The sequence below is a fragment of the Ascaphus truei genome, chromosome 4 (assembly GCF_040206685.1).
Source record: "Ascaphus truei isolate aAscTru1 chromosome 4, aAscTru1.hap1, whole genome shotgun sequence".
Lineage (NCBI taxonomy): Eukaryota > Metazoa > Chordata > Amphibia > Anura > Ascaphidae > Ascaphus > Ascaphus truei.
Window position 1 is genome coordinate 410,107,689 of NC_134486.1, and position 11,929 is coordinate 410,119,617.

An 11,929-nucleotide genomic window follows, 5' to 3' on the forward strand; every position below is an offset into this window, starting at 1 on the left:
ATTAATAATTTCATGTTTTTAAAAGCCAGAACACTAAAATGAGTTTTTGCTGCACTCACTTAGTGCGGGAAGGCTGGGATTCATCCCGCGGTTTCAAATCGGGATTCCGATGTACATGACGCGTGAAGTGTTTGAATAACGGCCGCTGCATCAGTAGCCAGCCGGCTGCTCTGTGAACAAAATGTTGACAAGCAAAAGTTAGCAGGCTGGGTGGGGTTTAAATAGCCTAAACTAAGATGGCCACTGGCCTCATGGGAGATTCTAGTTCATACTATCTCTGGGCTTGAACTTGATTCCTCTGTGCGCCCCCTACAGGTCTACGGGGAGTATTGTGAGAGGGAATCTTGACAATTTTTAAGATACAACTTGTAACTCAAATTAACCCTTTGTGTGCCAGATTAGTAAATGATGGAATATTTTAATGGTCTTATCATGACAATATAGAATTACAGAGATGAAATGTTACATAATGACAGAACATCTTCTCAGCCTTCTCAGGGCACCCTGCACATCTTTATTTCTTAAGCTATAGATTAAAGGATTTATCATTGGGGTGGCAATGATATAAACTACTGATGCAAATTTGTCTGTAGCTTCTGTCGAATGCCTGTGTCCAGGCCGCATATAAGAGAACATAGCTGTCCCATAGAAAAGTGTCACAATAATCAGATGCGAAGCACACGTTGAAAAGACTTTGTATCTCCCTCTGTTAGATCGGATTCTCACTATAGCTGCAATGATGTGAATGTAAGAGAAAAGAATGAGGAAAAGTGGAATGAGTAGCAATATGGAATCACCCACTAATATCACAATGTTGTTTAGATACAAAACACCGCAGGATAGATGGTGTAATGATAAAGCCTCACAAAAGAAATGGTTAATTATGTTAGGACCACAGTACGTTAATCGACAAATAAAGAACACATCTACCGAAGATATAATACAACCAGTCATCCATGAAACGGTGGCCATCTTAATACAAGCCATTTTGTTCATAATCCTGCTATAGCGCAGTGGGTTACAGATTGCAACAAAGCGATCAAAAGCCATAAAAGCCAGAAGAACGCACTCGCTTCCTCCCAGGAAAATATATAAAAAAATCTGGGCCACACAGCCACGGAATGAAATAATCTTCTTCAGTGCCAGGAAATCTACAAGCATTTTGGGAACAACAATTGATGTGTAGCAGATATCCAGGAAAGACAGGTGAGTGAGAAAGAAATACATTGAAGTGTGTAGGCGAAGATCCGTTCTCACTGCGACTATGAGAAGAAGATTCCCGGCTAATGTGACCAGGTACATTGATAAGAACAGCTGGAAAAGTAAAACTTGCATTTTGGGGTCACTTGAAAGTCCAAGAAGAATAAATTCTGTCACAGTGCTGTGATTTCCTCTTTCCATGGTAATTATTTCCTATTTGTGAAAAAACATCGTTCCCTTAAATGTAGACATACCGTAAGCATCACGTAAAAAATAAATAACTGTATACCCTTTGACATGCATGATGCATACTTAATTGATACATACTGCACATCATTTCTTTGTGTCAAACTTAAGCTTTAGCTGCTTCATAATTTAGGATTTCTATTTCATAAAATATAAAGTATATTCATAATTAATAATTAAGAGGTATTCAATGTCGTTGTCATAAAATGCATATACAGCCTGTTCTTTTGACAATGGAAAGCATTAAAAATCAAGATAAGCATTTTGTGAAATATATACTAGAAATGATTAGCATGGTGATGATATTGACGACATCAATAATGTTTATATATTATATAATAAATATATAACATATATTATATTTAACTGTGCATGCGTTGTCTTGTATATAATGTATAACCTCTGTTCACTTAATGTAACTATATATCTGTCATCATAACTCTGTGCCCAGGACATACTTGAAAACGAGAGGTAAATCTCTATGTATTACTTCCTGGTAAAACATTTTTATAAATAAAATTCTTTAATTTTATATGTGGCACCCATTAAAAAAATGACCATAAATCCATAAAGCAGTAATAGTGATAGTTAGCTGCTATTGATTTGGGCTAGTGAATAACACCCATTGAATGAAGGATGAAGATAAACAACTATATAAAAAATAGGATTAATTAAACTGAAATTTACTATTTGTTATGTAACCTACAATATATCAATGTCAGATGTTAAAGTGTAATAGTGTACACTAATTTCTGATCTACACCAAGAGAGGCTTGTACCAGCTGCACAAATAATTGTGTACAATAAAACATCAAAAGCATCAGTTCTTTATCTCAACAGCTAACCATTAATTGTATACCTGTGCAATGGAAATATCATATTTAATAATATGGCTTGATTGAGGATATCATTTATAAATAAACATTGGGACAATAATTTACAAACCAACAGTTGTGCACTGTTTAAGTTGTTGAGCTGGTAGAATCACAATGAATCCCTTCTCAATGGAATACACAATCAATGAATGCACAAACATGCATGCAATAAAAATTTATTTTTTTCTACTAATAAATCAATACATTTTCAATATAATATTGTAAGATCTATTACATGTCAGTTTATACGTGACTTTAATAATTACCTTTATACACCAGGTTTCCAAAGCAATAACATCTCTTCTAAGATGGCAGGAAAATGTAATGTATGTGGAATTAATACGAAGTATCACACGATTATTACAAAGAAAATAATATAAACAAAGTAATTGGTGTTCACCTGTGTATTCTTTCACTGTTGATATGAGAAAAGCTTGTTAATATTTGAGATTGCTGTTTTACACAATGATACTGAAGGATGTAACATCATTTAAGATAGAGTGCAGAGGTTAAAGAATCATAAAATCTTGTTTCAATACAAAAGAGATCACTTGTTTATTTGGTAATATTGTAAAGCATCAGGCTTATGAGAAGGAGGAGAGGATTTCCATGCCACAGTATAATGTATACAACCTGTACTCTTTGAGCTCTTTACGAAGGATGAGATCAATATTGTACACCTGCCTGTAGCATTACATTCTGTACAATTGCAGTGAAAACGAAGTCCTGATTCCTCTCCTCAATCCACGTAGGGGGTTTCTAGAAAAATAGCAGCAGATTCCGATGTAATTAAAGTCTCTTTAAATATTAAAATTGTACTGTAAATATTATTCTTGTATCCATCTCGGAAAGAGGGCGCTCAAGTGGGTATGTAACCTTACAGAATCCCATCCTTTATAGCTGTTATTTTAGCTCCTCCTCAGTGCAATGTCTGTCAGTTTATTCACAATGGGTTATTTGTATATGATGCAAGGCTATAGTCTTACTACAAAGACTTGAGTAATGATTACACAATATACAGTATTTAAACATGCATTGAGTACCCCCTAGAGAATTCCAAAGTGTATAATTATTTCAGTTGTAGCCCCCTTTCCCTATGCCTAAGGGAAACCGCGGGTGACCGCGCATGCTGCTAATACCTGTACGCTCACAGGAGGCATGAGCCTCCGCTTCTGGGAGCCTGGGCTGAGCTCTCTCTTAGTGCAGTGCCTCCACCTGTGAGGGATCCCAGCGTAGGCCGGATGACCCCTCATAGGAACCTGTATAATCAGTAATAAACAGTATCACACCAGTAATATATAACTTGTATTTATTGACACCACATATAACAATACTATATGATATAATGCAATAACAATACACTTAGCGTGGTTTTCCCCCAAAGTACTGAGGTGCCTTGGGCACCTATACCCCGGTGTCCACACAAGCATACCCATCCAAATGTGAGGTAGCACTACCCCCCTTGTGATGTGAGGGTGCACAATGGTACTTTCCTGGTCTCAGGCCAGACCTGGGAATATTGATGATAGGGTGATGCTGTGTTAGGTCCCATGCAGCGGGGCCTCCAATAACCCCCCTCATACCTTATCCAGGGAGCAGTCTGCGGTGCAATCTCCAGCCGGATGATCTTTCTCCTGTGCTGCTATGTGCAGCTAGTCCCAGGCCGCAGTCTGCCGTGTAGACGTCCGTCCAATGGCACGGTAGTGCAGCTGCGGTTATAATGGGAGGGTCCCTATATAGGGCCTTCCCTACAACACTCCACTCTTTGGAGGGATCGGAGCCTAACTTGAGCCTTGGGGCAGAGTTCTGGCCTAGTCCAGGGGCTTAATGGCTCCCTGGACATGTCCGTCCTCTCTGCCGGCTCCTGCAAGTCTGCCGCATGTTTCATGCCCCTCAGAGGATATCAGGAGATCTCTCTAATGGCCGCTCTTGCCTGGGTGGTTGAGACGGCTCATGTGACCCAACCGAGGCTTCTGGGAATTGTAGTCCCGAATGCCAAGATGACCGCCGCCACTCTTCCCAATCGCGCGGAGAAGTTCCCCGCACTGGAGGCAAGGTAGGGGGACTCAACTACATCCTCCCCCTTGTGGAGAATTCAACAGCCACGCTTGAGAACAATATATGTACAGGCATTTATATAATTTAATAAAGCATATATACATACAACGTAACTCTGTACAACACGTATCTATACAATATGCAATCAAATGGTATTCAATATCTCAGTCAGAATCACCATAAGAGAGGCTAACTTATCCCGAGACGACTGCTGAGTTTCATAGTGGGGTGCCCCTAATGAATCATAAGCCACCCTCATTCGAGGGCTTCTCGGTCTTTGGCTCTGACAAACATCTTCTACTGCTTCAATTTCTTCATGGTCGGTGAGACTACCATCGGCTTGAGGTCCTGGCCCTCTCATAGAGTGAATGTCATTAACACCCTTTGGGGTGAAGATAGGACTCTTTGGGTCCAGAGACCGACTTGTTGAGGCCACTGGAGCGGGAGCCTGAATGACAGGGCCATTAACCAATTCTTCTTCTGGTGTGGTCCACCATTCTCCATGGGTATTGACAGAAATACCTTCCATTGGATCGTGATTTTCTTCTACTGAAGGTTCTGGAATCCCACTGGAATCTTCCTGTTCTCTTGAAAGTATCATGGGCAATGGATCAGGATCACTCTTTCCCACCTGAGGGACTGGTAACGGGAGACCAAGGTTATTAACACCTTTTACACCATGATCATTTGATTGAGCAAGGCAAGGAGGTAAAATAAATTGTAATTTATTCCAGGAAAAGACATACACACAATGGATCACAATTTGCAATGGAAACACACTTACTGGAGTCTGGGCTTAAATAAACTTTCCTAAAATTAAATGACCGGGAGGTACTCACAAAAGTCCTGGAACTCAATTTGGCATGCATTTCCAGCCGCGACGTTCCGTTTTTCAGAACTTGAAGAGCGGGACTTAGAAAATGTCTTGAGTTGAAATTTCTGAAGCCGGCTCGCTTCTATTTCTTACAGAGCATCTTTTTTGGATCTTGAATTTGCCACTGATGGTTTGGCGCCCAGAATCTGCTGTCCTGATTGGCTGCAAGGTTTCTTATAGGTTTTGGAGTTCCATTCACAAACCACTACAGCCAATCAGCGCCAATCATCGTGTGGGAATTCCCCTGCCAGCCGGCACAGATTGGTATTCATGGCACCATGGGCTTTTGTATAGAGAGCAGGCTTCTACAGCTCCAGATAGAGTTTGGACAGTTAGTGGAACTGAGTGATTATAGGAAACAGCTGTTACAGGTAGCCCACTCCATACCACCAGCGGGGCATCAGAGGGTCACTCAGATGAGAGCCCGACTGTTGCAGCGTTACTACTGGCCAGGGACATCAGGGGCAGTGGCAGAGTTCTGCTGCGCCTGTGATGCCTGCCAGCAAGTGGGTAAGGCATGTGATCATGTGAAGGCACCCCTGAACCCACTACCAGTAATTGGGGAGCCTTTCCAGAGGATAGCTATGGACATAGTGGGATCCCCATGATCCCCAGTTGGTCTGGCAAGCACTATATACTCACGGTGTTGGATTTTGCCACCAAATACCCTGAGACAGTAGCACTTGCCACCATCGATGCTAGGGCAGTAGCAACAGCATTGTTAGTTATTTTCACTAGAGTAGGCTTCCCTAGTGATATTCTAACTGATCAAGGGTCACAATTCATGAGTGAATTGTCTCAGTGTCTCTGAGATGCGTGCGGGTGAAGCACCAGCGCACGACCCCTTACCACACCCAGATAAACGGTCTATGTGAGATGTTTAATGGTACACTGAAGCAGATGCTTCAAGCTTTTATAGAAGCTGAAGGTAAGGACTGGGAGATTCACCTGCTGTTTGCATACCGCGAGATACCGCAAGAATCTACCGGGTTCTCTCCCTTTGAGCTGCTATATGGTCGCAGGGTACAGGGACCTCTGGACCTATTCCGTGAGGGATGGGAAGGGGAGACTTCCAACACTGATGCCTCTGTGCTACAGTATGTGGTAGTTCTCAGGACCGGTTAGAAATGCTTATGGGGTTGGCAAAGGCTAATCTCAGGGAGGCACATAAAGTGGAAAAACCGCTCACCTTAATTACAGTACAAATAAATTGTTTGAGGCTGGTGCATGTAGGAATAACATATATCAAATATGTGAAAAAGGAGGGGTCAAAGCTGACAACTCCCCAAGTACCTTAATTACTGCACTCAGTGTATATCCACCTTATTGGTGCGGTGTAAATACCCAAAATACACACATTGTAGGTGACCATATGGCATCAATCATGATTAGCAACTGCTCCCATCACCGTGGAAGGACAGATGCTACTAAAAGCCATATCTGGCTAGAAAATAATAAATCTTTATTAAATTATAATGTGAACGACGCAAGACTCACATAATAATAAAAGGAATAAAAACTCCAATCGTGCAATAAAAGTGATGTCCTGTCAGAAGACATGATACACTTAATTGTGTGATATACTGTAACAGCTATTATATCTACTGACAAAAGTGCTTCCCCCTCTGTGTGGTGGGTTTCTATGTAAACGGTGTATGTCTTCTTAATGAAGCCTATGTATGGCTAATATAAAACTGCCAGCCTTGCTATGCAGTAACACATATAAGGTGTATATTGTGTTCAAACACTTAGCCATTGAAGTATATTGATATAGTGTGAATAAAGTGAAGTCTTTACAAACACTTGCCACATACACACACTTTCTAAACTTACCCAGTAGAAATGTATGGCTCCCCACTACTATCTATAGCATAACAGCATAATATTCCATTCCCCTAAATCATCAGGCAATGCAGTGATAAAATATAATCAATAGCAGTGGGTAAATAAAGTGAAATCTTTGCAAACTGCAGCTGCAGCAGAGTATGTTCTAAAGACTTGCCACCTACACACACTTCCTGACATACCCAGTAGAAATGTATAGCTCCCCACTACTATCTTCACTAGAAGTCCCACGGCCAAGGTGGTGCCCAATGCAGCGGAAGCAGTTCCAGTGGATCCAAAGCCCCTCTGGAACCAGCGGAGCGGTGAGGCACAACCCCCTTACTCCTTGTAGGTGGCGACGGAGGAATCAAGTGGAAGCCCTGCCCGGTGCCTACTTCCATGTGGAGGATCGCGCCAACCTTCCAGGACCACACCTTGCGGATGACGCACTTCCGGTGCAGGACATGGACCTGTACCGGGATTCCGCGATGTCTCCGCCTGCAGCCGTCACTACTGCGGCGACCTCTGTAGTGGATGAACTTTTCATGGAGCCCGCTCCGGTGAGAACCGCCTTCTCTTGGCAAGAAATGGAGCGCTATATTCACAAGGTTGTGGGCCGAGGAAAACGCCAGCCTACGGACACAACCACTAAGATGGCACCACCAGTGGCCTAGTAAAATGTAAGGACTCTGTCCGGACATTGTTGAGCCCAATGTGATGGTAACTTTGTGACAGGCTATTAATAATACACACCAAAAATGTAACTGGGTTGAACTGAACGAGGCTTAGATATGATAATATATAATTTATTCCTTGAAAAAGGTGAACACAACAAGATAGTACAAATACTGCTGCGGCCGAGTTTATTCGAGCATTTGCCCGTTCTCGGCCGCAGCAGTAACCTGGCGCGCGCCGGAGGGTGCCGGGCGCACGCCGAAGACACGGAGGAGCGCCCTCCGATCGGGGCTTTCTCCCTCCCGCTGCCGGGTCTGCCGGGTCCCCCGGAACCCCCTGCCACCGTCCCCCACATCGCGGGACACCAGGGCTCCCTTGGGGAGCCCTGGACGCGCGTGCAGGGGGCGCAGGCACCCGATGACGCGTGACCGCGCGTCAGTGAGTGCGGCTAGCATGCCGGGGCATCCCCAGGCTTGCGGAGCTAGCCGCACTCAAATAAAATGTGCCGCCTCTGTAACAGACAAAATATGACACTTACTTAAAGGTTAGGACAAGAAAGCCATCAGTATACAGGATGGGCCATTTCTTCCATAATTCAGGTTCAGATGTGGACATCACGACAATACATGAAGACCATGAAGACAATTGAGTAAGGGGTGACTCTGACTTATATGCCATTTCAACCCTTTACTCTTAACCCTAGGTGCCGAGTTGGCTAGAAAAATCTCTTTGAAGTAGATTTTGGCTTCCCCTGTAAGTGTGAAGTACCACACTTAAAAAACACTCAGTTCCTTTGTTCCTGACCCTAGTATAAACAATCAGGGCAGTTAACTTTTGATCACCGGGCTATGCTAAATCTTCAGGATGCTCTTCCTGCCTTATTAGCATAGCAGATGGAGCCTGCATTTTCAGAGCAGATCCAAAATCCCATATACACTTTAATATCTTCACATACTAATAAGTTCCGTTCTGGGGGGGTCCAGTGGGTCGAAATCTGCCAGTTATTAAAGCCTACAGTGACCCTACATATTGGCCAAATTTCAACTCTCTGCGACCTCCAGAACCGGAGATACATAAATGCACTTTAATACATTTTTTAAAATACAGGATTCGTCCCTTTAAAAATTAATCTCTGCTTTTCACTCTTTCCCCATTGAAATCAACGGGGTCCGCCACCATAGCGTTGAATGGCGGGCTCCGCCATTGCCGCCAATGGGTTTCCCGCCATAGGCTTTCAATGGAGAAACCATCGCCGCCATTGAAGTCTATGGGAAAAAACACAAATCTTTACATTCGTCCATACTCCGTCTGGTTGGTCGGAGAAGGCTGGGAAGGGTCATGCATAAAAGCCGGAACCTTAGCTACATGCGACCCAAATCCCATCCCTCTGGTCATTCCAGAACCGGAGATATGGACTTACATTTTTCAGCATTTCACACTTAGTCGTTTTTACGCCACGCAGCTTATCCCCATTGGAATCAATGGCAGGCGCCGCCATAGACAATGCATGGCGCACGCCGCCATTAGATTCAATGGGACCTCCGCTCCGCCATTGAAGTCAATGGCGCGACCCTCCTTCTCCGCTCGACCTCTTACGGGGTCTCTCATTCCTGGACCCGGTGTGAATCGTGTGTGAGGGTTCCTAGGAGCTAGGGACAAAAAGAACTTTATTCCCAGGGGCCCTAGAACCTAAGATTCCCACGCCAATTGTCTTTGAACTTGACCGAAGTGATTAAACTCTTTTCAAAGACATTGTATCCGCTTTTGCGGTCTGCGGTTTGGATGGCTGCCAATCTGTTTCTCGAGGCCGGCGTTGAGGAATCTCCATTGAAGTCAATGAGCCCATTGACTTACAATGGGAAACCGCCGCTCCTCCTCTCGGATGCCACCTGCTGGTCGTCACTGGAAAACAGGTCCAAAACCGCTACTTCTGCCATTAGAACGCATGGAGTCCCAATGGCGACCTATGGAAGGCTGCAAAATGGAGCCTGAAAAGGTGGGAAAAGGGAACAAAGGGCTATAATCACTAAATTAACATTAACCCCTTCCCTCCCGAATCAACCCTAGTGTATGTGTGAGTGCAAACACCAGGATAACACAATACATTTATACAGGGGAATAAACATTTGGATACTGAAGCAAGGCAAAAAACACATTACTGGACCTCAGTCCAGTTAACCCCTTGCTTCCCAGGTGAGAGTAGAGGGTGGCCAAATGGGGTGTAACCCCTTTAATCCTGGGCAAAATCCTCTCTCTCATGACACCTCCCCTGCTCAATGGGTGCCTTGTGCCCCAGCTGCCTCCCCTGGCACTGGGACACCACTGGCACCCTTGAAGCACTCAATAAGTCCTGAGGGATTGGCCTGGAAAAATTGTCCTCTGGCATTGTCCAGTACATTGTTCTGGCCACAGTGGACAGTGAAGTCCAGATCCTGCTGAGCAGGGCTCCACCGTGGCTGCCGGGCATTCTCCTTTGCCTCCCTCTGCCCCCCACCCAGTGCCTGGTGAACCAAGTCCATGGTGAAGGGGCACCTCTGCAGACCAGGCTGCATACTGCCCAGAGACTGGCATGTCTCTGCACCAGCGAGAGACCAGCTATCAAGCACAGACCGTCGCTTTCCTGTCAACCAAGTATGGGAAAGAGCTATGTCACTATCCTGAAGGGACCCTACCTGCCCTGGCCCTGTGCCCACCTGTAGCTGCTCCGTTGTACCCTTGCCTCTCCTCCCTGGCTGCCTATCTACCCACAAACCCTCCTCTGGGAACCCTCGGGAATCTGTCAGGGGGGTCACTCCTGGCCAGTCAGAACAAGGGACCTCCTGCCTACCTATCCCATCCCCAACTGCCTGACACCCCACTGACCTCCTATCTCCCCCTGCTCCACAGTGTCTCCCTGCCTAGCCTCCCCTAGGTCCAGCACCTCAGCCCCTGCTGATGACTCCTGCTGCTTACCTCCCTGCAGCCCACCTGCACTCCTCTCCCCCCTGGGCAATCCTAACCCAGACACTGGAACTACCTGAGTGCACCTACCTCCCTGACCTGGTCTCCCCCTTACCAGGGATGAGCTCAGGGGCACCTCTCCAGATGCAACCGCCTTAGCTCTTGGCTGGCAGGTATCCCTGGGGTGGCACAAGTTTGCCACTGCCCATGATACCCCCAGCCCATAGCCAGGCTGCAACAGGGGGTTGCTGATCTGAGGAACCCCATGAGGCTCTGCCAGGGTAATGGGGAACTCTAGCTGCCATACCTGCTGCTTTCCCTCCCTGGCTACCACTAGCCCTTCTTCTCCCACTGAGATCTGATGCTGGCTATCTACCTGCAGCCTTCCCTCACTCTGCTTCTCCCTAGCTAATCCTAACCTGGATCCTAGGGACACCTGAGTGAGGCCATCTCCCTGACACTGCCTCCCCATTACCAGGGATGAGCTCAGGGTTGCTGGTGCAGATGCACCCACCTTAGCTCCTGGCTGGTAGGTGATCCTGGGGTGGTCTAACTGTGCCACTGCCCCGGATACCTCCAGCCCATAGCAAGGCTGCAACAGGGGGGCTCTTAACTGAGAGTCCCCTTGATGCTCCGCCAAGGTAATGGGGAAGCCTGGCTGCCCTACAAGCTGCCCTTCCTTCCCCTCCCCTGGTGCTCCTATCTCCTGCCACCCCCTGGTCACCCCTATAGTGAAACAACAGGGTACAGTCATAGGAAAAAATAAGTCAGAGTCAGTCTGCGACTTGGTGGCTTACCTCGCTGGTCCCCGCAGAGACCGCCGCCTTCGTTGGTCCCGATTGCAGGGGGACTGGAGTGGCCGCCGCCGGCATCATCTGGGTGGGCAGCAACGTGCCGCTGCCGCAACAGCGCCTGGGCTTGGTACAGGTAAAACGGTGCAGGACAAAGGTCCCAGGTCTTTGTGGAGTAACACGGCTCCCGCCAAACCAGGTAAAATAACCCCCTCCCGCAATCTCTGTCCCTCCCCCCACTCAGAAAGGGCTCCGGCACTTTGCCGTAATTGCTGCTCTTCCGCCGCCGTCGACGCTACGGGCGAGCCCTGGGTAGCTGCCGCATCAGTACCCGGCTTTGGTGCAGGGTCGCTGGCATGGATTGTGGGGCCCCGGTCATCGCTGGGAATCGCCGACTCCGCCAAACAATGTGAAACACCCACCTCCCGCACACCCCAACCCTCCCC

The 11,929-nt window shown here is 46.2% G+C and overlaps 1 protein-coding gene across 1 annotated transcript; it reads right to left on the minus strand.

Moving 5' to 3' along the window:
• Positions 1–462: 462 nt before the first annotated feature.
• Positions 463–1,401, minus strand: LOC142493960 (olfactory receptor 2D2-like). Its single transcript, XM_075598766.1, has one exon. It carries the CDS (start codon positions 1,399–1,401, stop codon positions 463–465), a length of 939 nt encoding a protein of 312 aa, XP_075454881.1.
• Between the last annotated feature and the right edge of the window lie 10,528 nt (positions 1,402–11,929).

Coding starts and splice junctions, on each gene's coding strand:
- LOC142493960 (XM_075598766.1), bottom strand. CDS start 1,401: ATGGAAAGAGGAAATCACAGCACTGTGACAGAATTTATTCTTCTTGGA.